We start from the raw sequence: 26,797 nt of genomic DNA on the forward strand, positions 1-26,797 counted from the left end.
CAGTTCAACAGTTCGACGTTTTGTATGTAATAATTATTGGAATATGAGGTTTACGTTTTTAAGTTTCTATTTATTTTTAGTCTAAATTTGCGTTTTGCCTATTTCTCTGTTCGCTTCTTTTACATGTTTTTTCTTTACCTGTTTTATGATGTAAATATACGTTTATTTTGTATTATAATTAATAATAGTAGTATAAATGATTATTTTCTTGTATTTTTAAGTATGAATGTTGCTTTCTTACTTACCACGACTTGCTCTGACATGAGCTGCCGATTATAGAGAAAGATATTGTTTTAAAAATTTATTATTATAATTATAAATAAATCATAATTATGGAAATCGAATAATATTTGAGTAATATGATACCTAGGCTTTAGCATGTGATATATTTATGTATGTATATTTAAAGAATTGTCCACCAGTTTTGTTAATTGTTCTTAATCAAGATATTCAGTATTATTCTAATTAATTCTAACTTAGCTAAGCTCATCAAAATCACTACAGTAGTTTTTGGTATATGGGTACCGTGCATTTCCGAAGGAGACGTGTATTAAAATAATGACAGGCATTTGAAGTACCTACACTTAAAATTACCGTTAAAAATAAAAATATCATACATTGTATTCACCTGTGCACCAACCTGTGAATGGGCATTCAAAAAACGTGTCGGGAGCTTTATAAAGCACTTAATAAAATATGACACTCACATAAATTGATATTTATGTCTGTTGGCAATCATATATACAGTCCATTAAGGTAAAACACGTATTCCTATGAGAATATCACTTCAATAAAGTTTTATATAAAAGGGTCTATCACAAAATGTCAAGTCTATTGCCGAATCTAACGTAGTAGTTTTAATATACTTAATGGACATAGGGCCTATGTGTTTATTTAGCCTGTTTGAATTTCGAACTCTTTGGCAGAAGGACAATACATTTATATAGTGACGAGTGTTTTTAGAAAGAGACTTTCCCACAGATGTTATAAATAGTAGAAGTAAGTGGCTGTCGGCACTATACCGAGGTAAAAAAAAATAATATTTCTAAGTTCTAATAATAAATTATATTATATATTTTACAAATATTTACGTTACTTAACGTTTGGAGTTTATTACAGCAGTTATTGTCAACAAGCTTTATTACATTGCAAATACTAACAACGCAACTATGCACGAACGAGAATAAGAATTACTTTTAATCTAAATTCCTAACTCCCTACAGCTTCGGTTGTAATAAAACCATGTTAAGTGAATTTTGATAATCATAATTTATTTTTTATTTTTATTCAATACATAAAATTACATTAAGTCCATGTCATTATGTTTAAGTACTTAGTACTCGACTTCTGACAAAGTAAAAGCCTCTTCCACTTGTCTCTTATCCTCGCCTCAATTTCGTCTTGAGACGTTGACAATTGAGATATTATATATTAAAGCATACACACATTTCAGTTGCATGTAAATTTTAAATGCTCTTTCCGATCAATATAACAAGAATGTCATCGGTCGTTCAACTTAAAATATTAATAGTCTTTACAAATGGCCGCGTGTAGTTTAAATATTAACGTGAACACGGTAACTTATTGATCCGCCTTATTTTTACATGTTTAAGTTTGTACATTGTTTGAAATATAATGCTTAATTTAATACTACGTCTTTAATAATGCACAACTTTGATTACAATATACATCGGTATGCTTTGTTCCACCCACGACTGTGTTCCAATGAAACTTTCTCGCTCATCACTTGCTTGTGAAGATAATTATCATAGGAAAACCGGCATGAATTTAACCGGTAGTCATGCTGGTTGTGGTCAGTAATCTGTGACTAGGTCCTGAACTGGACTGTGGCAGCAAAAGTTCAATATCTTAATATATATATATTACGTGTCACGTTGTTTGTCCGCTAGGGACTCCTAAACTACAGAACCGATATCCATCAAATTTGCACACCGTGTGCAGTTTGATCTAATAAAAGATAGGATAGCTTACATCTCAATGTATACCCGTGATATTATTTTAATGCAAAAAATTTGTTTATTATTTAATAGTCACAATTCTAACAGATGGCGCTGTGTTGAGAGTATCAACGTTTCACATAAGCTACAATTTAATGGCATAACCAACCAAACCAATAAAGCATGGTGGTCCCCATGACTGGTGTTCTCCTACCGTTTCCCTTGAATAGTTTACTACTATGTAATATAACAAAAACCTTAGCTGCAGCAACGCTTGGCCGGTCTGCTAGTAATATATAAATATTTGATTCAATAGTATCTCTTTCTTTTATATAAAGCACGCAAGAAGAGATTGTCTTCCCCTTAGTAAGTACATTTTTTAGGAAATTAGATTGGGTATGAAAAACTTATAAGCCTTAAATTAGGTTAGATTGTCATGATAAATTGTGTATTTGTGCACCCAATAATACTTTTCATGACGCAGCTGGTTTCAGAATTGATCTTGCTAATGAGGAATATTACACAATTGTTACGAATTCCAGAGGACAAACCCTCACCGCACCCTAAATGCAGCATCTGTAATAGTCCAAATATGCTCCGCAAACGAGAGATCTGGAAAACAAACACCCGTTACGTATATATCGTAATAAATACTAGACAAAACTGTATCCGGTTAAACATACAACAACATTGATCGATTAATAACTCCGATAAGAAAATAAAACACCTAATATTTTACATTTTACTTAGCAATAATGTAACATCAAACTTCCCATTTTCGTGTTACCTAAAATACTTTCGATGTTTCATTTATAAAATCGCTGGAAATATTAAAAACACATTTGTTGAGCGGTAACAAAATTCGAATATTGATTGAATCGAATCGAGGTCGTAATGTATAATTTGGCGCAGTTTAGCTGTTAGGTAATTGCATTATTAAGCGATTGTAATTAACCTAATATTTACCTTAATATAGGTATTAGGTAGGTCAAAACCAACGTTTTGTTGAGTTGACATATTTTTCTTTAGAATACAAATATGCAGCACCTAGGGAATTAAACGGTATAACGAACAACGAAGCGGTTGATTTTTTTTATAGAACAGGGGGCAAACGGTTAGGAGATTCACCTGATGTTAAGTGATACCACCGCCCATGGACACTCTCAATGCCAGAGGGCTCGCGAGTGCATTGCCGGCCTTTTAAGAATCTCTCTCTCTTTTCTTAAAGGACCCTAAGTCGAATTGGTTCGGAAATACTTCAGTGGGCAGCTGGTTCCACAAATTCTGTTGAAATCACTTCATCTGTTATAAAATACGCATTGACACGTGATACGACACGTCATGCAGCCCATATTTTTTTGTTTCTTTGTTTGTTACTAGAACTAAAAGTCTTCTATACGTACTTACGGCTCGCTTATCTGCTACTTTAATGGTCCAGTGAATAGGCTATCTCGCTCTTACAACTTAATTACAATCATTTATGAAAATATTGATTTATTTTATAACAATCTTCCAACTCCAATTCCAATAAGTTTCTTTTTTTTTTTTTCTTTTCTTTTTTTTTTGTTATTTGTTTCATTATTTCCTTAGCTATCTTGCTTATTTCTAATATAATTGATGTGTATTGTGTTTTAGAACTTATAAATAAATAAATAGATTATTAGAGAATTAGAAATTTTCTATCACAACCCATGGTTGTAATATAAAAGATATCATTGCCGACAAAAAGAACAAGTTCTGTAAATTAACTTTAAAAATCAAGTGGCGCTATAACCTTTCACCTGTGCTTTAGATTTCTGTATCTGTATAAGGTATTTCTTATATGTAAGTAGGTGAACCTCTTTCTGTGTCTGTCACATACCGGTTTCTTCAGGATTTTATCATCGTACTACACTAGTCTTAATTGCATACATAGACAGAAAGTGTCAGGGACATCAACTTTCTAATATGTATTAACATATAGTTGCGAGCTATACTAGAAACGTCCACTGGTACATGATTACGTACACACTAAAATGAATTCCGAACAAAAGTCACATTTAAATAAAAACTTAAAAAATACTCGTGAGTATATACGATAAGTAATTTGTCTCTTAAATAATAACTAATACTTTTTATATATTATTGACAGTAAACTGTATCATTTAACATGAAAGAAAATATAAAAATAAGAGACCCAAATTCTTTTTCATCATAAATTGGATGCTTCAATATTATTATAACATACTGATTAATGTATGGGAGGCAATTTAAAATCGTGTAGATTTTGTCAGCTGTGTTTGGTTTCCATCAACCCAGAAGTAATGAAAAGAACATAGCTAACATTGCCGTTTATTTTTAAATTATCTAATTGAAATAATATTTAAATTATAAATCCCACAATAGACAAAAAATTATAGCGAAACAATTTTTATCTCTTAAGAATTAAAATAGTTCTCCGACGAAAGCTCTGTAAAAATTATGAAAAATATATTTAAGAGCCTTTTAATCTTGGCTGATAATTATTTACAAAATTAAATTTATAAAACATTTTAGATATTTCGCTAAACTGGAATTAAGATTTCTCAGAGGTTAATTTTACGTTAAGTTTCTTAAATAAACTTAAGTAATATAAAGTGTTGCTTTCTTTAAAAAGTGTAGTAAACGGTAAAAGCTTAATATCAGTGTTTACGAGAATATAATAAGCTGTACCGCTGTGCCACAATATTATACTAAACTGAAATTAAGATTCAACTGTATTCAAGTACCTTTTAATATTTGCTTATTTAAATTAATTAATAAATTCATCATATTCCTCAAAATAATAGTACCTACTTTATCTAGTGCAATTGGGCGGTTTCATTTCGAATTTCATTTAGCCATTCTAAAAGCTTCCTTGTGCAACCGTTTAAATAAATTAATTAAAATGTAAAATAAATAAATGATAATAATAATAATTGTCGTGTAAATACTTGTATCTGCTTTACATTCCAAGAATGTGAACAGTGATATGTGTTCAAGTATGTTACAGGTCAACAAAATATTTCAATAATTATTGCTTCGCCATTCCAATGTATTCAGAAATATTTTACCAGTAAATTCCAAGACGTTCCAATATGTATGTTGCTATGCGGTTTAAACGATATTCTTTAAATATTTGATCGGTATTTATATTTTGAGATTTTAAAGAGAATATATACCAGATCATGATTTTCGATATTAACTATTATCGTAATATTTGTATTATTTTGAATTCAAAATATTTAAAGTTGTCCCAACCATATGTGCTTTACTGCATTGTCAAATTGGGTTTGTGTTGCGAGAAAAATGTAACAAGATTTATTAACTTTGAGACTCTATCTCTCTCCCTAAGGTCATAGGTTTAAGCCCCGACCGGGCTGCACAAATATGCTTTATTATGTACCCATTTAAAACAAAAGTTGACGGCGAGTGTCAGTACTGAAAGCTGATCACCTACCTGCCTATTAGAATTAGTTATCACGAAAAAAGTTGTAGCACCACTGGTTTTTTATTGTTAACCATGGAAAGGAGTTAATAACCTTTAAGCTCTTACTGCATAATATGTCTAAAACGTTGTTTACTCTGTCATTAATAATAATATAGCCTTATTTTATTCTATAAAAATCCAAACACATATGACACATTATCAGTAAATTTTGTATTTACGTATATGGACAATAAAACCTTCAAGGCATTCCAAAAATTATTGTAATGTAAAATATTTTTAATTCATTCATACTCCTTTGGCATTCCTATCTCTCTATTCCATTGAAAACTCTCATAGAGATTATAAAGTTTGTAGAGGTAAGGTTGTGCACTTCTGCTAAGTCTTCATAGAATTTATCAATTTCCTCTTGAGAAGCTTTCGCTAGGTGCCTAAGATTGTATTATTGCAAGGTATGTTTTGTAATTCGATTTCAAACAAGCTCTCTCTGATATTCCTGTAAATGTTATAATTTTATCCATATATTTTTCTTGACTTAGAATCCTACCCCATACAAGATCTGGTTATGATACATAAAATATTCATCTTGACGATAATATACATTGAATTTTTGTTGCGTACTTACGGAATCGATATACGTAAAATTATACCTACATGATCGAACAAATTCCGCTAAGCATTATGAAATGTGTATCCAAGATATCAAAAATCTATTTCTGTTATGCGGATGTACATGAAAGTTGTCGCAACAGCTGCCATTGATATTGGAAAAGGTTTTCTTTGGTTGACGCGAATGATTTATTACAATATGTTCACTGTCATTAACTTCATTTCAGAGTTTGTAAAACAAAATTATAAACATTGTTGTTGTTTTAAGAATTGATTGCTTTGCTGATTGTGTTTTTTATACATTTCAGCACCTTTACATTAATCAATTAATCATCATAAAAAATTACAATAAACAAATTTTTGTATCTTTACATTAACCATGCGTCGCCTCTAACATGACCTTCAGAAATGAAGAGTGCGACTGAAGAAGTCATTAACCAAAATTAATACACCTGATTCCTTTCTCAATAATACAAACTCACTCACAGACACTACCACGATAAGAGACTTTCGGGGGCCATAGTTTTATATTACAGACCCATGCGACTTCTTCAAAGAGTCACCTCGGATTTGTGTGTGATATTGTGGGCTACTCGATTGTAGGGAAGTTGGCTTTCTATAACATATTTCTATAAGTATCTGTTTGTCCTCATTTTAATTTTGAATATAGATAGTTATAGCTTACTAATGTAAAACTGTATTAGCCAAGTGCGTAAGAGTTCAATTAAAATCTTGTCACAAGCTTCTAGAACAAACATAAGAAAAAATGTCTTACACACAAAAATCAACATATTATGTCAGGCACAGAAGGCTGATCACCTACTTTCATATTAGGAAACAGACGGGAATCTGAGGGCAAGACGAGATTTTTTCTCCCGTCTGTTTACTTAGATATTGTAACATAGAAACTATATAATTTTATAGATGTTTATAAGGTTTATATGTACTATTTGTAGCATACTATTAATCATGTCAACATTATTAACATTGCACACTTGTGAAAAATTATTTAATTGTGTAGTTTACAAATATTCGGTCCTTACATATGAAATTGAAATTCACAAAATTTGATTTAAAAATACTACGAATTTACTGAAACAAATTTCAACTGTAAACTTCGATATTTGGAATTGAGTGCGACCTATAAAAGTTTAACCAATGCGACTGCTATATATCTTGCTTTTTAAGCTTAACTTAGCTTAATTTTAGATGCTTACTGACATAATAATAAACTTTTACAGATTTATACTTAAAATAATTAAATAATGATGGAACTGAACTACAAAATTAAGTATCCAGATTGAGGGACATTCCGCCAACTGTGATTTTGTTCCCTGTGCACAGGCACTAATTAAATATTTATGTTAGCGATACGTGGTACGATATATACCTGGTAGATTGTACCGCGAACCCAGAGCTGGTGCTTTCCTCGCTCAACGAATCGCAATACAGCGAGGAGGTGCTGCCAGAAAAGGTACACTGCCACAGGTACCAAACCTTTTAAATTTGTTTGAATTTTCAATTTATAAATTTTTTATTATTATTATTATTGCTATGTAGGAAGCAAAGAATAAAATATATTTTTATCTTCCATGGGATATATGATGGTATGGAGAAATTAACAAAAAAATCAAAAGTTCCACTTAATTCAATAAATCGTTCAAATCTGGCCCTAATTAACAATCTTAAATATACCTTACATTATTAATAATATTACAATCTGACTTATTAAATAAGAAAGTTATTAAAGTGGAACACATTCACTGCTTATTGTAACCTATATGTTACTACAAAATTATAAAAATAAAAACAATATATTAAATGACCACAGAATAATACGCTATCAATTTCTTCGTCGATGTTATGTCCCAATAGTATAGATTTTTGTAAATATTTATACTCATCTATTTCAAACATTATTTACAAGAAAATACGTAATTTTTTAAATAACAGCTGCACAAGATTTACGTGTCATAATAGATATTTTATGTTGGAATAAACACGATTATCACGTTATATGACAGTTAATTTGCAGATACAACAGGAAACTCCAATTTCACAAAAACATGCTAATTAACGGAATGATTTACCGCTTTTAATTTCATTCTGACAAATTATGCAATTATTCAACTTGACAACAGGTTTTTTCGTTATAAAGTATAACGTTATTTGAATAAACTTCTTTAACTGATAATAATAATAAAGCCACTTTAATTACATACAATAAAAAAATACAAATCAGATGGGTGTTAGTTTTTTACTATACACTTTATCTACGTTAGTTATTGTTATTTCCATTAGTTCTGGCTTACACTTTTCGGTAAAGGCCTCCTCCTGAACTTTCCATTTGGATCTGTTCTTTAACAGATCTACAAACTAATTTATATCATTACTAGCTGATTCGGCAAACGTCGTTTTGCTATGTATATCATTTATAATAAAAAGTAGGGGTTGATCGTAGAGGGGTGTAAATTAGGGGTTGTATGTATTTTTTAATGTTGTATCATAAAAAAATTAAGAATAACTTTTTAACTAAAATAAAAAAATAAAAATTAGGGGTGGACTACCCTTAATATTTAGGGGGATGAAAAATAGATGTTGTCCGATTCTCAGACATACCTAATATGCACACAAAATTTCATGAGAATCGGTCGAGCCGTTTCGGAGGAGTTTAACCACAAACACCGCGACACGCGAATTTTATATATCCGTTAAAAAAATCTGTAATAGAGATCACTGTGGCAAACGCTAAAGCGTTAAGTTACGACATATTATGTCATAAGACAGTAACAGATCAGACATTGTCAGGTGTATACGTATTATACCTTATTTTTTTTAAATTAATTTCACATCTTCATTATTCATCAAATATGGCGATTTAAAAGAGTGCGAAGAAGTCTTTTGTCAATTCTCGTCCGTACTACACTTTCGATTTTTATAACTGGCAGTAAAGGTAAATTGAGAATCATTATTTATTGTACTGACATTCATTATGTTATATATGTATATAATTATGTTACCTATAAATGATTTTATGGAAATAACAAGTTTTCTCTGGCACACGTAATGACTATACTACTATACTACTAAACTACTATACTACTAAACTACTATCCTACTAACTACTACTAACTACTCTAACAGTTTTAATAAAAATGGGTACATCATTCTTAAACTTAATAAATCTTTGGAGTACGATAACCCCTACAGACTGATATTTTTAACTATTCCTTTACGTGTTTTCTTATCAAATTGACAGTAACAAATCATTATGTGTAATGGCGCTGATTCAGCGATATGGATATGTCAAGATCCAAATCTAAATAAGGCATTATTACCATATAGTTATAAATAATTAGCATCCCTTTAGTAAGTCATCAATCACGTTGACAGGGCCTAGTTAGAGGTAATGTAGAGCGATTTGACCGTAGGCTTCAGAGACTAATCGCTTTTCGACCGCCTCGAGCTCTCGAACTATTGAACGAACTAAATTGGCTCCTTAGGAAATTGCCCGCAGATTCATTGAGCATTAATGTGGGTAATTTCTTGAACTTTAAGGATTTGTAATGGACTTATTTAAGCTAATACAAAACATGGGTAAAAATCAAATGACTATACAATATCTATTTGGAAACGTATTCAATCTATACTTACATATATTAGAATTTTTTTTAACTGTTTTATTTTGTATCCTTCCTCAGTAACACAGTCTATAATTTCAAAGGTTTTAAAATAATAAATGACCCTGTTCAGCCGAGACAGTAATTAATAAAAATAATTAGCAATTTCGCAAGTAAGTCATAAAACTTAAAATAATACATAAATGATTAATACATTGTTCTAATAAACATATTATAAGGTTGAATATAGCAACGTGAGTCATTTGTAAAGGATTACCGATGGCACTAAGATGATATTTGTTTACGTCATCAGATAACTCAACTGCATATATGTTGCTTATAACTTAAGCTTAGTCTCTTCATATGATTTGGCAAGATTTTGCGAGGAAAGTATACTATATAAGCATACTTTAGGCAGCAAAACAACATAGCATATCATCGTAGCAAAGAGGCGTAAGAAAGAGACGTAGCACAGAGCCGTAGCAAAGAGACGCAACAAAGAGACGTAGCAAAGAGACGTAACACAGAAACGTAGCAATGAAGCGTAGCAAAGAAGCGTACCAAAGAAACGTAGCAATGAAGCGTAGCAAAGAAACGTGGCAAAGAAGCGTAGCAAAAAAGCGTAGCACAGAAACGTAGCAAAGAAGCGTAGCAACGGAATGTAGCATATAGCAAAAACACTTATATAACTCTTGTTAAAGTCATTTCTTGGGACTTCATAGCTTTTATAAGTAATATTATTATAATATGAAATTCACTGATAAATAAGATGTTTTCAAACATGTCTATCTGCTCTGTAAAAACGATACCATTTTCATCAATTACTCAATAATTAGAATGTTCCTATCTGGCATTGACATTCCGTATCAAAGAAGAAATTTTAAGTGGATTCAGTTAAATATCGTTCGGAAATTAAGTGATATTTTTTGTAATACGGTTTAAGCGACCAAAATACGTCGTCAGTGGTTATTTGTTTGATTGAACAGGAATTGGTTAATTTTACTATAATTACGTGTAATTTATTTGCGAACAAATTAATTACATTCACTCGAATTGCGATTTATTAGTTTAAAATTATAAATGTTTAGCTTTATAATTTTAGACTACAATATTGTTTTTAGCGTAGCTTCTTGGGGCTGCAATTGAGTCTAATTACAGTAAGCATAGGGTCCACAGTTTACATATAGACATAATGGGTCAAATAAATCGTGGGGGTCAAATATAAAATGACAAATGAAAGTCTGTATAATGTCAATACATGTTGGACCAGAGATGATGTTGTCCACAAAGGGACCTCGTTTATTTTGTTCTACGTTGTGTCTTTTGTCCGCAGTTCCAAAGTCTAATATTTATTTAGGTAACTTTTGTACTTAAAGATAAATACGGTGTAATACGAAGCCATAAATACAATAGACGTCGTAACATATTCAAAAAAGTTAAAGTGGAAATTTGTGATGACAGATAGGTCATAAATACTCTTACTTGGAAAAGCCCAGTGATCGGAAAAAGAGAGGACCCCTACCAGGGAAGATGCAATAAAAGATAGCGAGGAAAAATTGGAAAATGGTGGCGAGAATGAGCGACAAGTGGAACAATTTAGAGGAGGCCTTCACGCCGTCGGAGTTCGTGTACTAATGTTAGACATGGACTTAATGTTACCCTTCCGTTCCTATTTAGTACTCCAATACAGTAATTATAATTTTTGAACTTATAAACACCAAGAAATGATGACTCCACTTTTACATTCATTGCTAGTTTTTGCTACTCTTTAATCGTTAATTATTATAACCATACGCTTTTCAGGAGCTGGTAAATTGGATAGCGATACTGTTAACCAACGACCATTAGGCAAAACACTTACGCTCAGATTTACTGTTTTTGCCGTGACACCATGCTATAACTTTCTGGTTTAACAATTAAAACAAGTATTTAGTTCTACAGGCGTCCATTAATAATAATTAAGTTGTCTCCATTCACTAGCATTTATTTCAAACACAAATATGCAGTATTAACAATATTCTCAACCTACATAGTATTAATAATAATAATAATTAAAAATAGAAAATTAAAACAAATTTAGTTTATAGTGTTGTCTTTGATTGACATAACCTTTACACTTTTAAAGAAAAAACTTTTTAACCGGATTAAAGTTATGTATTATTATAAATTTACAATTATTTACCCTCCATCTATTAGTCGATACCAACTCCGGGGAAGTAAATACAGATAATGCAACTTTCTCTACAGCTGTGATACTTTTTGACATCCAACACCTTATGTCTTCAGTCATCGTGACCACGCACGCTGTAAAGCACGCAAAACGTCGGATAAATTTAAAATTATGTTAAATAATTGTAAATTTATAATAATACATAACTTTAATCCGGTTAAAAAGTTTTTTCTTTAAATTTAGTTTATTATAAATTTAAAAAAAAGTATGGTTCCTGTGGCAGGGTACCTTTAACGCTGGCAGCATTTCCTCGCGGTATTGCGATACTTATTCATTGAGCGAAGAAAGCACCAGCTCTGGGATCACCAGTATTACGTAGTTGTCTCAATTTCTTTATTATTCTTAGATCTATGTTTTAGTTGAACGCTGAAATTAATATGAAATCTAATAAACGCTGGGGCTAATTGACAATTACTGGTAAAGTATTCAATAACGAATATTGAAATCATTTGCTAAGGCGTCGAGGAACGTTTTAACGAGATTTATTCAAGTGTAAATTGAAATTATATAAAGTATTTGATTAGTACGAGGCTAATTAGTCTTGGAATTTTAAATTAAAATATATGTATTGATTTTCGATTATTAGAAGAATATTTTTCTTTCTAAAATATAAAATATGAATTTAAAATATTAACAGTATTTAAAATATATGTATGGACTGATTTTCGGCTATTATGAGAATATTTTTGTTTCTAATAAATAAAATATTAACAGTATAAATGTCAGTCATTTTTTTTTATAAAAACTCAAGTAAGGTACGTTTATGTATTAAGTGACTTGCGTTTATTTATAGGCAGTGATATCATCAGGTGAGCCTCCTGCACATGTGCCCCCTGTTCTATAATGAAAACAAGAACTCAAATTAAATAGTTAATCTTCTTGTAAACGGCTTCCCATAGATTATGTCAACGTGATGGTGGCTGTACACACTCGGCGAGAGCTTCTCGCCGGGAGTCTCGACCGAGAGGACCGAGAGAAGAGCGCAGCCTGTACACACTCGTTACGTTAATTGTATTTAAAACACCGTTAATAATGGACGTGGCAACCGCTGCTGCTGTTTGTCTTTGTGCAATGAGTAATTATAATTTTCTTCACGTTAACCATTAAATAAAATACGAAGCCATGGCGAAGAAGAAGATGGTCACTATACACCGCAACAGAAATTGGTAATGAGGATCATAAAGTTTTAATTTAATGATTGAACGAGTGTGTACAGGTCGCTCTCGTTTTACTCCCGAGACCCTTTGACTCGTGCGCAAAAAACCGACGGGCGACCGAGAGAGGCGAGACCAACTGCGAGGAAGCGAGGCGAGACGAGAGCTCTACTGTACACTCTCGCACTCGGCCTGTCTCGGGGTGTCTCGACGAGTGTGTACAGCCACCATCACGTATTCGCGGGAGAACAGATGTCGAGAGGAACCGTTCTATTATATACTCCACGCAAGAGACAATGAAAAAACTACTCCAAAATTTTATCTAGGTCAAAGGTTTAATTTTTTTAGCTGCATTTAAAAGCAATATTTATGTAATTTTAACCTTATAATAATAATTTATTTGCATGAATATGGTACAAAAATGTATAGTTCGCATATTCTGCCACACATATTGTGTTAAAAGGAATTTTACATAGAAGTTACATACATTATGAGTCATATCATTATATTATTTGTAGTGATAAAAATCGCATTATTAAAATATATTATTACGTTATCAAATTAATATTAATTATATTTCACTCAAATAATCATTAATAGAATAATATTTTTTTCCAAAAGTAGTACATTAGGTCGATGTTTAAAAACTCTAGTAGAAAGAACTTTTAATGTTTTTGGTAAATGATTATAAACCTTGCCATACAATTTTTCATTAACTACCTTATTTACTTCGACTGAATCTAAATTATAATTCTATATCTAACTATAGATGAAAAATATGCATGATATGCAGCTGATACCGTATCATGGTAAACATATATAAATAACTAGCTGACCCACGGCAAACGTTGTTTTGTCATGTATATTATTTCAAGGAAACAATTTTTTAGTTCAATTAAAATAACTATCTACAATTATAAAAAATAAGGGTTGATCGTAGAGGGGAAAATTAGGGGTTGAATGTATTTTTTTATCATAAAAAAATAAAAACAGAAATAAATTGGCTAAAAAATAAAAAAATGTTTTAGGGTGGACACCCCTTATCACTTAGGGGTTTGAAAGATAGCCGATAGCCAGACTCACTTAATATGCATAAAAAATTTCATACGAATTGGTCGAGTCGTTTCGGAGGAGTATGGGAACGAACATTGTGAAACGAGAATTTTATATATTAGATATACCTTTTTTATTGAATTAACTATAATATTATACCAAGTGATTATTAATATCGTATTTGGCTTCTTTAATTAATTTGTTCCCTAACTAAAAAGTATAATAACTAGATACTTCATGACTAATATTTTAGATTTAAGTTTATTCCCTAATAATAATTACACCAACGTATTTTAGTAGCACCGTGTTGTTGAAAAGTTTATAAGTAAAAAGAGGTTTTGTGTTGTGAAATAGATATACTTATACTTGTGCTTGAGTTTAAGCACGTGTTTAAACACAAGTGTATCGTTTAAAAGTCAAAAAGGTCGCTCCTAAAAATATAATGCCTTAAAAGCTTGATGGATTTCGACATTGGAGGCATTGTTTGAGGCTTGGAGTGCTAAAACTTTGCCAACAAATTACTCTGTAAAGTAGGCAATTTCATATTTTTTAAAACTTGATGCACTTTATGATAAATTGTTTCGCTTGGATTTTATCCCTCCACCAATGTTAGTACGCAGTAATACTCCACCAAAATTATAATATAATTTATGAAGACAGCTTATTGTACACGAGTACACAGTGCTTATTTTACCTACAAAAATTAAATTTTTGTGAGTCGAGTCTTTGGTGAAAAATGTATCGTTTTGAAACTATATTTTAAAGCTGGCGACTTTATAATAAAAAAGGGTGCGTGTACTTATGTACGCGCGTAAGGAGTTATACTTCTTTGGCATTATTAAATAGTTTTTGATTGCATGCAAATAATTAATTACAACTAAATAATCAAAGACTGGAAAAGGAGTCATTATAGTCAATAAAGTTCAGTTTACATTTGAAAAATTAAATAAATAAATATGTATTATTCTCTTACTAATCATAAATTCTATTATTAAGCGAATGTTGTTTTTAAATTATGTCCAATGCCGTAGCATCTTCCGTGGACAACTTCATTCTGTTAATTTTGTGTCACGGTGCGCGCGCATCGTAAAATTTCACTCTCATCAATTTTTCATAACGCGCCTAAAGAAGTATTACTTCAAAAATTATAATCTGTTACAATATTTTTTTAAACTTGAAAACTTCATACCCAGATACCAAGAGTAAATAATTAACCTACATCTTAAAGTAGGCTTTGCCTGTGCCAACGTTCTTTTATATTATTTTATGATGACTCCGTTAATAATTAAAATTAATTCACTGTATTTATTATAATACACTTGGTTAATGTTCTATACATATAAAACCCGGTTGCATAAGATATTGGGTCTTATCGCTAACAAAGGATTTCTTCCGGGCAACCCTAGTGTGGAAAAATAAAAAAAGAAACACCTACTATAAGGAAAAGTACAAGAAATGCATAAATAAAACTAAACTTAAAATCTAAAAAGTAAATTAATAAAAATGTAATAATTTAATAAAAATCACTAAATAAAGGGTTAATGAGTCAAAATTAATAAATAAAAGCCAATTACAAGGCAGAAGAGAAATGCGCAAATACAAGATTCTTAAATAAAGTGACAGACTGAGTTCGTCTGATATCTTGGAGGTAAGAAGTACCAAAGCAGGATTCTGTTATGTAACAGGAGGCAAACGGGCAGGAGGCTCAACTGATGTTAAGTGATACCGCCGCCCATGGACACTCTCAATGCCAGAGGGCTCGCAAGTGCGTTGCCGGTCTTCTAAATTGGTGCGCTCTTTTCTTGAAGGAACTTAAGTCAAATTGGTTCGGAAATACTTCAGTAGGCAGCTGGTTCACATAGTGGTGGTGCGCAGCAAATACTTCCTTAAGAATCGCCCAGCTATGAAACCACGCACGTCGAGGTGATACGGATAATTTGCACAGTAAAGAGTTATAGAATTCAGTATTAGAAGTAGCAGTTTCAAGCATGTAATGTATACGTTCCGCAATCGTGGTAACCGAGAAAGTGTCTTTCGTCGGTTAAGGAGGTTTTATTCAAGTGCTGGCGTAAATCAAAGACTATGAATAAATGATGTTTCTTTATTGTTTGCTTATCCAAGAACCTCGTTTATTCAATAACGTTGACTCTATATAAAATAATACAAACTGCCCTACAGTCGCGATTCAAAGAACTTATTGCCAAGCAAAAATTCCAAGAATACTGACAAGAATCATATGTATTTTCATATACTCAAATCCCACAATATTGCGATCTCTAGTCTATTGTCGTTCAGATATAGAAGCTAAACCAGTTTCATAAGAAAAATCTTCTCCGTTTGTGAGTACTATGCAATAATGTAAGAAATAACAATACCTCTTTGTTTTAGTACTGTTTTATTGTTAGCACACATTTGAGTATTTTTTATTTGTATATTTATATATGACATAATAGAATGTGCGAGTTGAATGAACATGTTATAACATAATAATAACCATGGATTTCAAGTGTTTTAGTTCTGTGAGAACGATTTAAAAATACAGTAATAATAATTATGATTACATAATAGTAATATTCTAATAAAAAATGTGACATTGTCTTCAGTAATGAGCCATACCGTTAGTACAAAAATTAAAATATCTTAAACAATAGAATGTGTTCTTAGAACGCACTGGAATGGAATTTCATCATTGTCAAGTCAGAAAGCGACATTCGTTGCCTGAACATTATACAATTTTTCGATATCATTTTTATTTTACGATTTGTCTTAAGCCTCAAAATAGGCTTCAGTTTCGGCGATTACCTCTTCATCAGCTAAACCAAGCATTCTCTTGACGTCTGAGAACAGGTATAAGTCGCTGGGGGCCAGATTTTAGCCCCCAAATTTAATAGCATACGGTGGACGCAATTGGAACCCCAATTCAGAAAATTTTGTTAAAGTTACTAATATAAGGTTATCATAATTTAGGTTAATAATCTCGTTAAAAAAATATACATTTTTTAATGTATTTTGATATTAGGCTTATAATTTTCACACATCATCCCAAAATGTTCCTGTGTCGGAAGAGATCGTTCCGCGATAAGGACGTGTCTTGCACACTTTGGGTTATGGTCTTATCTCGTTTTGTTGTGAAATCAAATGTTTATGTACATTTTAAATGCAAATTACTTCTAATGATAATATAGCGGCAAAATTATAAACTAACCTATGCTTAAGTATGGAGATTCACTGCTTGATATTTAATTAATTATAGATAATTGTTAAAAATACCTCAAAGTCAAAATCATTTATTCAATTAAGTAACACAATGTACACTTATGAACGTCAATAAAGAAATACATATTAAATGCTAAATGCTTCTAATTTTAAATTTACTACCAGTTCTTAAATCAATGGCGTAGAACGGACGAGAAGAACTGGCAACAAACTCTCCGCCATTCTTTTTAATCGCCAAGTTTTTTGTTTTACACAATGTTTGTAAGGAGCTGTAACCATATATACATATTATATTAATAACTGTTAATTAATAATAATAAAAAATATTAAACACAAAGATTTGACCTCTATCATGTATATCCAATACATTATTCCATATAAATAAATGTATGTTTTCATTACTATATATTAAATTTTGATATTTTAATTGAAAAATCTAGTTTACACCAAGTTTAAAGTAGGTTCTACAAGTAAGGTCGAATCGATTTTATCGATTATTATATATGAGTTTCTTAACCAAAGCTCCGTCAAAGATGTGTGAAATTTGCCCCAGTTAGTTTGCCCCTCTATTTTTGGAAAATAAATTTATAATAAACTTTTCTCCAACATACTATACCCTCCAAAAACTAAACAACTATAAAATATGATAGTGTATGACCTAGCAGACGTTTACCTTGCTTAATGAAGCATGATGTTCATAGCATCAGATTCAATTTGAATGTTTCGTGAATTTCTCCGTACGTGCTGATTTGAATTTCGCTTCAAACATTTAACTTCATTTTAACATTTCTACTTTTCCTCACCAAAACTATAATTAATCATTTTCTATTTCAGAGCGTCATGTCCATCATCACTGTTCCACACATGGGAGACGTTTCTCCAGGAAGTGGATGCTGACGTCGTGGGATTCAACAACGCGGCATCTTCTCTCGAGACGACAGTGGCTGTGCCGCTAATAGAAAAGACCTTTCACATGAAGGTCCAGGCGAGGAAGCTGTTCGCACATCGTGAAGGCTGTGAAGTGATTCTTGGAAAGGCTGATGACCAACTTAATAAGGTAATTTGCTCTGGTTATCTTAATCGCCGTATTTTACCTACTCTCACAGCTACCAAACGTGAACTTACAACACAGAAATAAAAAACAAACTAGTAGCATGCCAGAAAACAATGGAACGAAGCGTACTAAAAATAAGAAAAATACATAAAATAAAAAGGGGTTCCGATCGACGGTACTGGAGGTAGCTAAGATATACGACATATAGGATAACAAGATAAATAAAATAATATAAAAAATCTAAGTTGTATATTATCTTTTTTTTGTCATGATTGGAAATTTAACGGGCTTTATTATTATCTTAATCGCAAGTTGGCCACGTGACTTCATCAGGTCGTGTGTTGTGCACCAATAGAGGTTTTGTATAACCAAAAGAATACACACAATATATACAACAACATATACTTAATGCATGTTGTGAATACGTCACCGTATTATCAGTATATTTAGTCGATACCAACTCCGCGGAAATAAATACAGATAGTACAAATTTTTCTACAGCTGTGATACTTTTTGACATTCAACACCTTTTTCTTCAGTCACCGTGACCACAAACGTCGGTTAAATTTAAAATTATGTAAAATAATTGTAAATTTATAATATACTAGCTGGCCTGGCGAACATCGTACCGCCTAACAGTCGATTCTTTATTTTTTTAAATACTTATTCTGCTATTCGGGACACCGGTCTAGCTAGTAAGATAAAAAAAAGAAAGTTGATAATACAACAAATACATTAGGTATGTCAGAAAATAAAAATTTACGTTCCCGGAACCCCTCCACTAACACATGAACTTTATGATATGGTATTAAAGTTCAAATTGCCTTTAAATATTATTACGAATATTTTGTAAGAGAATATAGAAGTGTTGTTTTTAGACGTTTTCACTCGATTTTTTTTTTTAATTTTCTCTCCGTAAGAACCATCCTCGTACTTCAAGGAATGTTATAAAAAAAGAATCAGACAAATCGGTCAAGCCGTTTCCATGTTATGTCGTGACAACGGAAAACGGGTTTCATTTTTATATATATAGATGTACATAAATACATAACTTCAATCCGTTAAAAAATTGTTTCCTCTAATAATATGTTATCACGCAACTTTCCAACCAAGCAAATAACTGCTTGTATTTTTCCCAATATTCGATATAAGCCAGGTAATTGTCCTTAACCTTAATAAGTAATATCTATTTAATATACTTGATGAAGCCTTCATTGAAGAAGTAAGCATTGAAGCAACATAGCTATCCAACACTCAAATGAAAATGCTAGTCGTTTATTTAGTTTAAGAGTATTTAATGATTGAATTCTTCGCGATTATTACGGTTTAAACAGTACTTATCTGGAGCTCGATATATTCGGTAGTGGGCTGACGAATTTTAAAGAAAGCATTGTTAAGTGCCTATCTCATACCTAATCCCCTGTTTTGCTGGTAATTTTCTTTTCTTAACAGGTGTAATTACTAGAATTTTTATTGTATTTTAATAATTTTTTGTAACATTTATGTTTACCGAAATTGACATATGTTTTACATAAAGCTTGTAACATATTGTAGATAAAGTATTATGTAGGATGTGGTAAACTTCAATAAATAAATGATCGGACTGATTGTAAAAAATCGTCGCATTGAGTCTGTTAAACCAATTGACTACGTCGAGCTGCAAAACACTTATCACTGTCACAGTATATAGTTAATAATCTTAAATTAATAAACAAACGTATATTTCTTTTAATATATTGTCGCAACTCTACGCTAGTGATCAAATATTCCATACCCTATATCATTATCCTTATTGAATGGATGCGACTCTCCTGGGAAACCGTGTTTCCATTATCAAATTAATGACTGTTACACATAATACTTATTTGCTGCGCCTCTGTTGGCGTAAAGGCCTAAGATACTCTATTCCTCTTAGTTTGGTAATGGGTGATCGCCTACTTGGCTTAAATGTTAATAATAATTAAAGCCCGTTTAATTTCCAATCAGAACAAAATTAGGATATAGGTACAGCTTAGAATTGTTATTTAATTTTTTTTCTTGTTATCCTAATATCTATCCCTTCCCGGGTAAAAGCCTCCCCAAGCATTTTCCAAATATTCCATGGCTCTCTTTCTCCATCCGCTTCCTGCTATTGCTTCTATTTTTTCTATCCATCATTTTGGGGTGCCCTCTTTTCCTTCTTCCCCTTGGCCCTTTCAATATTATTGTATTTAAAGTCCACCTCATATCTATGCATTTTTCTAAAAGGTACAAAAATTTATTCATCAATCATATTTGGTCCTTCCTTCTGAAATGACCTTAAATTGTTAGTTAGCTATGGAGGTGCTATTTGCTTTGGTTTAATAAAATTAATATAATATATTATGTTTATAGCAAGATATATAAAGTTACATCTAAAACACGTAACTAAAAGGGACACAGTATCTCAATTCGGAAATTGAATCCAAATCCAATTTTCTTGTTTCCTTTAGCTTACAGTAAACGTAAGAAAATTCAAAGATTTCCGTTTTGCTTCAAGAGTTCCGAACTCTTTTTATATACTTAATGGTTGCGCCGGATTGTTATTTTTATAATAATTTTTGATTTTTAAATAATGGTTGCTCAATACATATACCCATCCTAATAATTCCTAGACGCATCTCTCATCACCCACCTATTTTGTCCCAATCCTATGACGGTACTAGTTCCGGAACGGGCTATAGGTGGCGCGCACGTCGATGAGTCTCTAATAAGAATTAATTAGTGACAATTTTGATGACCCGCGTTATGGTTGATTATTCGCCGCACGCTCGCAACGCTTCCTTTTTCTTTTAAACATTTAATTGTTTATTATAAAATTTAACTATACTTAAATTAAATTAACTTTAACTTGATTAAGTATAATTTGTGAAAGTGATTTGTTCATTGGTGTACAACAGAGGAAAGAAGCCACTAGAAGAAGCCACGAGGTTGAAGGTACTGTGTCGACATCCTTTCTTTCTTTTTCCATTGTCCATTATTGAGCAATCATATTAGGTATCAATAAGAAAAAATACAGTCCACTATATAACCACTTCAAATATTTAGCTTATAGGTATAAAGTTTTATAAAGTAACATCCCGCGTCTCCATTAAAAGTTGGTCCAAACGAGCCGAGATATATTTCTTAGCTTATAGTTTTTACCTACGCTCCGCTTATTTTCGCTTAGTATAATAATTTAGCTAAGCAATTGTAATGTTATGCTTATAACATTTCGATCATTACTTGCATCGCTTTGTTAAACGTACGCGTGACCTTGGCATAGTTTGTCGGTCACTGCAACATATTTGCACTTCAGTAAACTTTATACCTAATTATTCTTAATTGCTTTTCTATTCTATTATATTGAATAACTATAATTTTACCGCTATTTTAAATTCAAAATGCCGAAGAGTGATAAGATATCGGAATCTACAGATCTAGCTATAGATATACAACTCGTATTATTAGAACAAAAACGGAATACAATATTCATTTATTTACAAGAGGTATTTGACCTATCTAAAGATGCGGATTGTGACCCTTTGATGAGGGAAAACTTTCTCGACGCGAGTAGTAATATTGAAACGTTACGCTCAGACTTTATTAAAATCTTAGATGATTATAATAATCGCTTGTTATCTTTAAATCATAAGGCGACTCCGGAATATAAAAGTTTAATTGCATTCGAGCGGCTTTACAGCCGCGTGAAGAGCTTAGTTTCACTGTACAGCTGTAGTGCAAATAAAACTGATAAGGATACGCCGCGGAGGCTTAAGCCCTATTTGCATCCGATTGACAGCAGTACAGCTAATAAAGGGCGAACTTCGGTGATACCCACGCAACCCCATGACGTCACATTGTGTTCCTTATCTCATTGTAATGCTTCCCGCGCACCTACTACGTTGTTACTCGCTACCGCACGCGTTGTTGTTTTCGATTCGCAAGGTAGGGAACACAACGTGCGCGCTTTATTGGACAGTGCCTCGCAAAGTAATTTCGCCAGTCGCAGCTTATGCCAGCGGTTGGGTTTAGAGACAAACCAGAAACCCTCATGTTCAGTGGTTAAAGGGATTGGAGGCACTACTAAGCCAATTCTAAGTTCGGTTTCGGTGAAATTCTTCTCCCGCTTTGATCTCAGTGTGTGTTTTAGCATGGACTCCCTCGTAGTCGACAAGGTCACGGAGCGCTTGCCCACTGTGTCTGTGGATATTTCGTCGTTGATCAATTTTAATAATTTACCTTTAGCTGACGATACCTACGCTGTCCCTGGAGATATTGATTTGTTGATTGGAGCATCAATCTTTCCTCACCTTCTCTTATCTCGTAAAGTTCAAGGTCAGTCTGATTGTCTCTCACCGCTCGCTTTAGAGACCGTGTTAGGTTATGTTATTGTCGGCTCTGCTCCTGCTCTAGTTGATAATCACGCGTCTGTCTCATATTGTTGTGCTACAGACCCGCTTGACGCTGCTGTACGTAAATTCTGGCAGATAGAAGAAGTAAGCGCCCCGCAACTATTGAGTCCAGATGATAAGGCGTGTGAAGATATCTATAGCAGCACGACTACCCGTGATACGGATGGTCCATACATGGTCGCGCTTCCATTTAAAGGGGATGTATTTTCATTAGGTGATTCGTTTAAGAAATCTAAAAATCGCTTTCTTTGTTTAGAACGTAAAATGCAGGCATCACCTAAATTAAAGGAGGCGTATGATAACGTGATTAGCGAATATTTAAATAAGGGTTATATTTCTCCCGCTCCTCTAGACACTGAAGAAACTCGGAATTTACCCTCATATACAATACCTCACCATGGTATAATAAGAGAAGATAAACTTACTTCTAAATTACGCATCGTCCTGGACGGTAGTTCAAAGTCCAGTTCCCAAATCTCGCTTAATGACATTTTATATAATGGGCAAAATCGGCAAGGAAACTTATTTCATATTATTGTTAATTTTCGCTTATTTCGTATCGCTCTCTCCGCTGACATTCGTCAAATGTTTCTTTGCATTGGAGTTCGGCCATGTGACCGAAGGTTCCAACGCATTCTGTATCGCTTTTCGCCGCAAGAACCCTTGAAGGTTTATGAATTTAACCGCGTTTGTTTCGGACTGAAGTCTAGCCCGTTTCACGCTCTTCGTACCATAAAGCAACTAGTTTTGGATGAAGGTGCTTCTTATCCGCGAGCACAGCAAACAGTCAACACTGGTTTGTATATGGACGATTTTGTCTACAGCATTGACAACGAAGATGAGGCTATTTCCACCGCTGCGGAAGTAATCGCTTTGATGAAAGCCGGACAATTTGATCTTGTTAAATGGACAAGCAATTCACAAAGAGTCTTGGATTCTATTACGCCGTCGCATCGTCTCTCTGCTGTAAAGGAGTTTGATGACTCTGATTCGCATAAGGTACTAGGACTATGCTGGTCACCCGCAACAGATAATTTTAGTCTTAAAATCTGTACAACCGCTGAATCATGTACAAAGCGTACTATTCTGTCGTGTGTCGGTAGGATATGGGACGTCATGGGATTTGTTGCACCAGTGGTCTTATACGCAAAACTTCTCATAAAACAACTTTGGTTGTGTGAATGTGATTGGGATGATATACCACCCGACCACATCATTCAACAGTGGTCCCGTTTTAAGGAGGAACTTCCTCTTCTTGGAAAAATTAAAATTCCACGACATGTTGGCATCGCGTCCGGTGATGTTGTAACCGTTGTGGGCTTCGCGGACGCAAGTGAAAGGGCCTACGGAGGAGTTGTGTACTTTCATGTAAGAGACAGTCAAGGTCTTCGCAAAAACTCATTTAGTCTGATAAGCGCTAAATCTAAAGTGTCACCTCGTAAGGTGGTTTCGCTAGCACGTCTCGAGCTTTGTGCAATATTAGTCCTAAGCAACTTAATTGCTAATGTAATTAATGCTTGTAACAATCGCATTAATATAGATCGTGTTTTCGCATTCTCAGACTCGACTGTAGCTCTTTGTTGGGTGCATTCTTCGCCCCATCGTTGGGATACTTTCGTTGCTAATAGAGTCTCTAAGATTCAGAATGAATTTCCACCGCGAACATTTTATCACATCGCTGGCCATGAAAACCCCGCTGATTGTTTATCTCGTGGCCTTAGTCCCGCACAAATCATTGATCATTCGCTTTGGTTCTGCGGTCCTCAATGGATTCTATCAGATCCAAGTTTTTGGCCTGTTACGAATTTTAATCCATCTACTGTGTCTCAGCCTCCAGAAGTAAAGAAGCATGTAACTCTTTTCACTGCTGAAGACTGTGAAAAGGTTGAGAAAAGTTTTTTAATTACGCTTGCAAATCGTTTTTCATCGTGGTCAAAGCTTTTACGCATTGTCGTTTATATCTGTCGTTTTGTTAAATTATTGCCTCGGCGTAGTACTATAATCGCAGCGGATTTAGATTACGCTGAGAATTTAATACTGAGTGACCTTCAACGGTCCCACTTCTTCAACGAAATCGCTAGCTTACGTACAGGCAAACTATGTACCCCTGCTTTTCAGCGCCTCAAGCCATTCCTTCAGAACAAACTTCTTAGAGTCGGAGGACGGTTGAGTAACGCTGATATAAAATTTGATAGTAAGCATCCACTCATACTTCCTCGGAAAGGTCATATTTTGAATCTTATAGTGGATTACTATCACAAATTGAATTGCCATGCAGGTCCGGAGCTATTGATGTCCATACTGCGTCAAAAATATTGGATTTTGTCCGCTCGAAATTTAATTCGAAGCCGGGTTCACAAATGTTTACCCTGTTTTCGACTCCGCGCTAAACCAAATTTTCCTGAAATGGCCGATCATCGCTCCTGCCGAGTTACACCAGTCGCTAAACCCTTCGTACATACTGGCACTGATTACGCGGGTCCCTTTAAAGTGAGTAGTTTGCGTGGACGCGGAATTCGATCGTTCAAGGCATACGTATGTCTTTTTGTGTGCTTAACCACCCGCGCTGTTCACATAGAAGTTGCAGGTGATTTGAGCACAGCTAGCTTCCTTGGAGCTTTTAAGCGTTTTCTATCACGCCGTGGTCCCGTGGCTCGCGTGTACTCAGATAACGGCACTAATTACGTAGGCGCAAAGCGCACGCTTTCGGAGTTACACGACTTCTTAGTTTCAAAACACTTTAACTCTGAGTTTGGTCACGTATTAGCTGAAACTCGCATTGATTGGTCATTAAATACTCCAGCTGCTAGTCATTTTGGTGGCAATTGGGAGACCAATATTAAGAGCCTTAAAACTCATTTATACCGGGTGATAGGTGATCAAATTCTAACTTTCGAGGAGTTCAGCACTGTACTTGCACAGATCGAGGCAGTGATGAACTCGCGGCCACTGTGTCGCACGCTATCCAATGATCCATCGGAACCTCTCGCGTTAACACCCGCACACTTTTTAAACTTAACACCGCTAAAGTATCTACCAGCTAGAGAAATCGAAGAAGATAGATTACATTTGCTTTCGCGTCATGAGTTAGTTGACAAGCTAGTGCAGTCCTTTTGGAAGCGCTGGAAGTCTGATTACCTTCATACATTACAAATGCGGAACAAGTGGAACACGCCAGCTAAGCCAATTTCTAACGGCGATGTTGTAATAGTTATTGTTGACAATGCACCGCCGCTCCACTGGCCGTTAGGAATAGTGGAGGAAGTTTTCCCTGGTTCAAACGGTGTTATACGTGTGGTCCGCGTTCGCACGGTGTCAGGTACCTATCTACGTCCTGTAGTACGTCTCTGTCCCCTACCTAGCGAATAGTTACATTTGTATAGGTCATTAGTTAGGTTAGTTAGTTTACATTTGTATAAGTCGTTAGTTAAGTTAGTTACTTTAATAAACTTTTCTTTAGATCGCTTTTCATATCGCTATTCATTTACTTTCTAGTTTTTCTTGAAGGCAACCCTTCAAACCCGGGGGAATGGTTGCGCCGGATTGTTATTTTTATAATAATTTTTGATTTTTAAATAATGGTTGCTCAATACATATACCCATCCTAATAATTCCTAGACGCATCTCTCATCACCCACCTATTTTGTCCCAATCCTATGACGGTACTAGTTCCGGAACGGGCTATAGGTGGCGCGCACGTCGATGAGTCTCTAATAAGAATTAATTAGTGACAATTTTGATGACCCGCGTTATGGTTGATTATTCGCCGCACGCTCGCAACGCTTCCTTTTTCTTTTAAACATTTAATTGTTTATTATAAAATTTAACTATACTTAAATTAAATTAACTTTAACTTGATTAAGTATAATTTGTGAAAGTGATTTGTTCATTGGTGTACAACAGAGGAAAGAAGCCACTAGAAGAAGCCACGAGGTTGAAGGTACTGTGTCGACATCCTTTCTTTCTTTTTCCATTGTCCATTATTGAGCAATCATATTAGGTATCAATAAGAAAAAATACAGTCCACTATATAACCACTTCAAATA

The 26,797-nt window shown here is 33.5% G+C and overlaps 1 protein-coding gene across 12 annotated transcripts in view; it reads left to right on the top strand.

The window, feature by feature from the left end:
* The window catches only part of LOC125051319, a 185,084-nt gene that overhangs the window by 84,938 nt on the left and 73,349 nt on the right, over nt 1–26,797 (top strand). For all 12 annotated transcript variants that reach the window (XM_047651545.1, XM_047651547.1, XM_047651550.1 and 9 more), the window contains one exon: nt 18,120–18,342. In XM_047651545.1, the coding sequence (XP_047507501.1) occupies nt 18,120–18,342 (223 nt within the window). The remainder of the gene's footprint in view (nt 1–18,119; nt 18,343–26,797) is intronic.

Source organism: Pieris napi, chromosome 7 (genome assembly GCF_905475465.1).
Source record: "Pieris napi chromosome 7, ilPieNapi1.2, whole genome shotgun sequence".
Lineage (NCBI taxonomy): Eukaryota > Metazoa > Arthropoda > Insecta > Lepidoptera > Pieridae > Pieris > Pieris napi.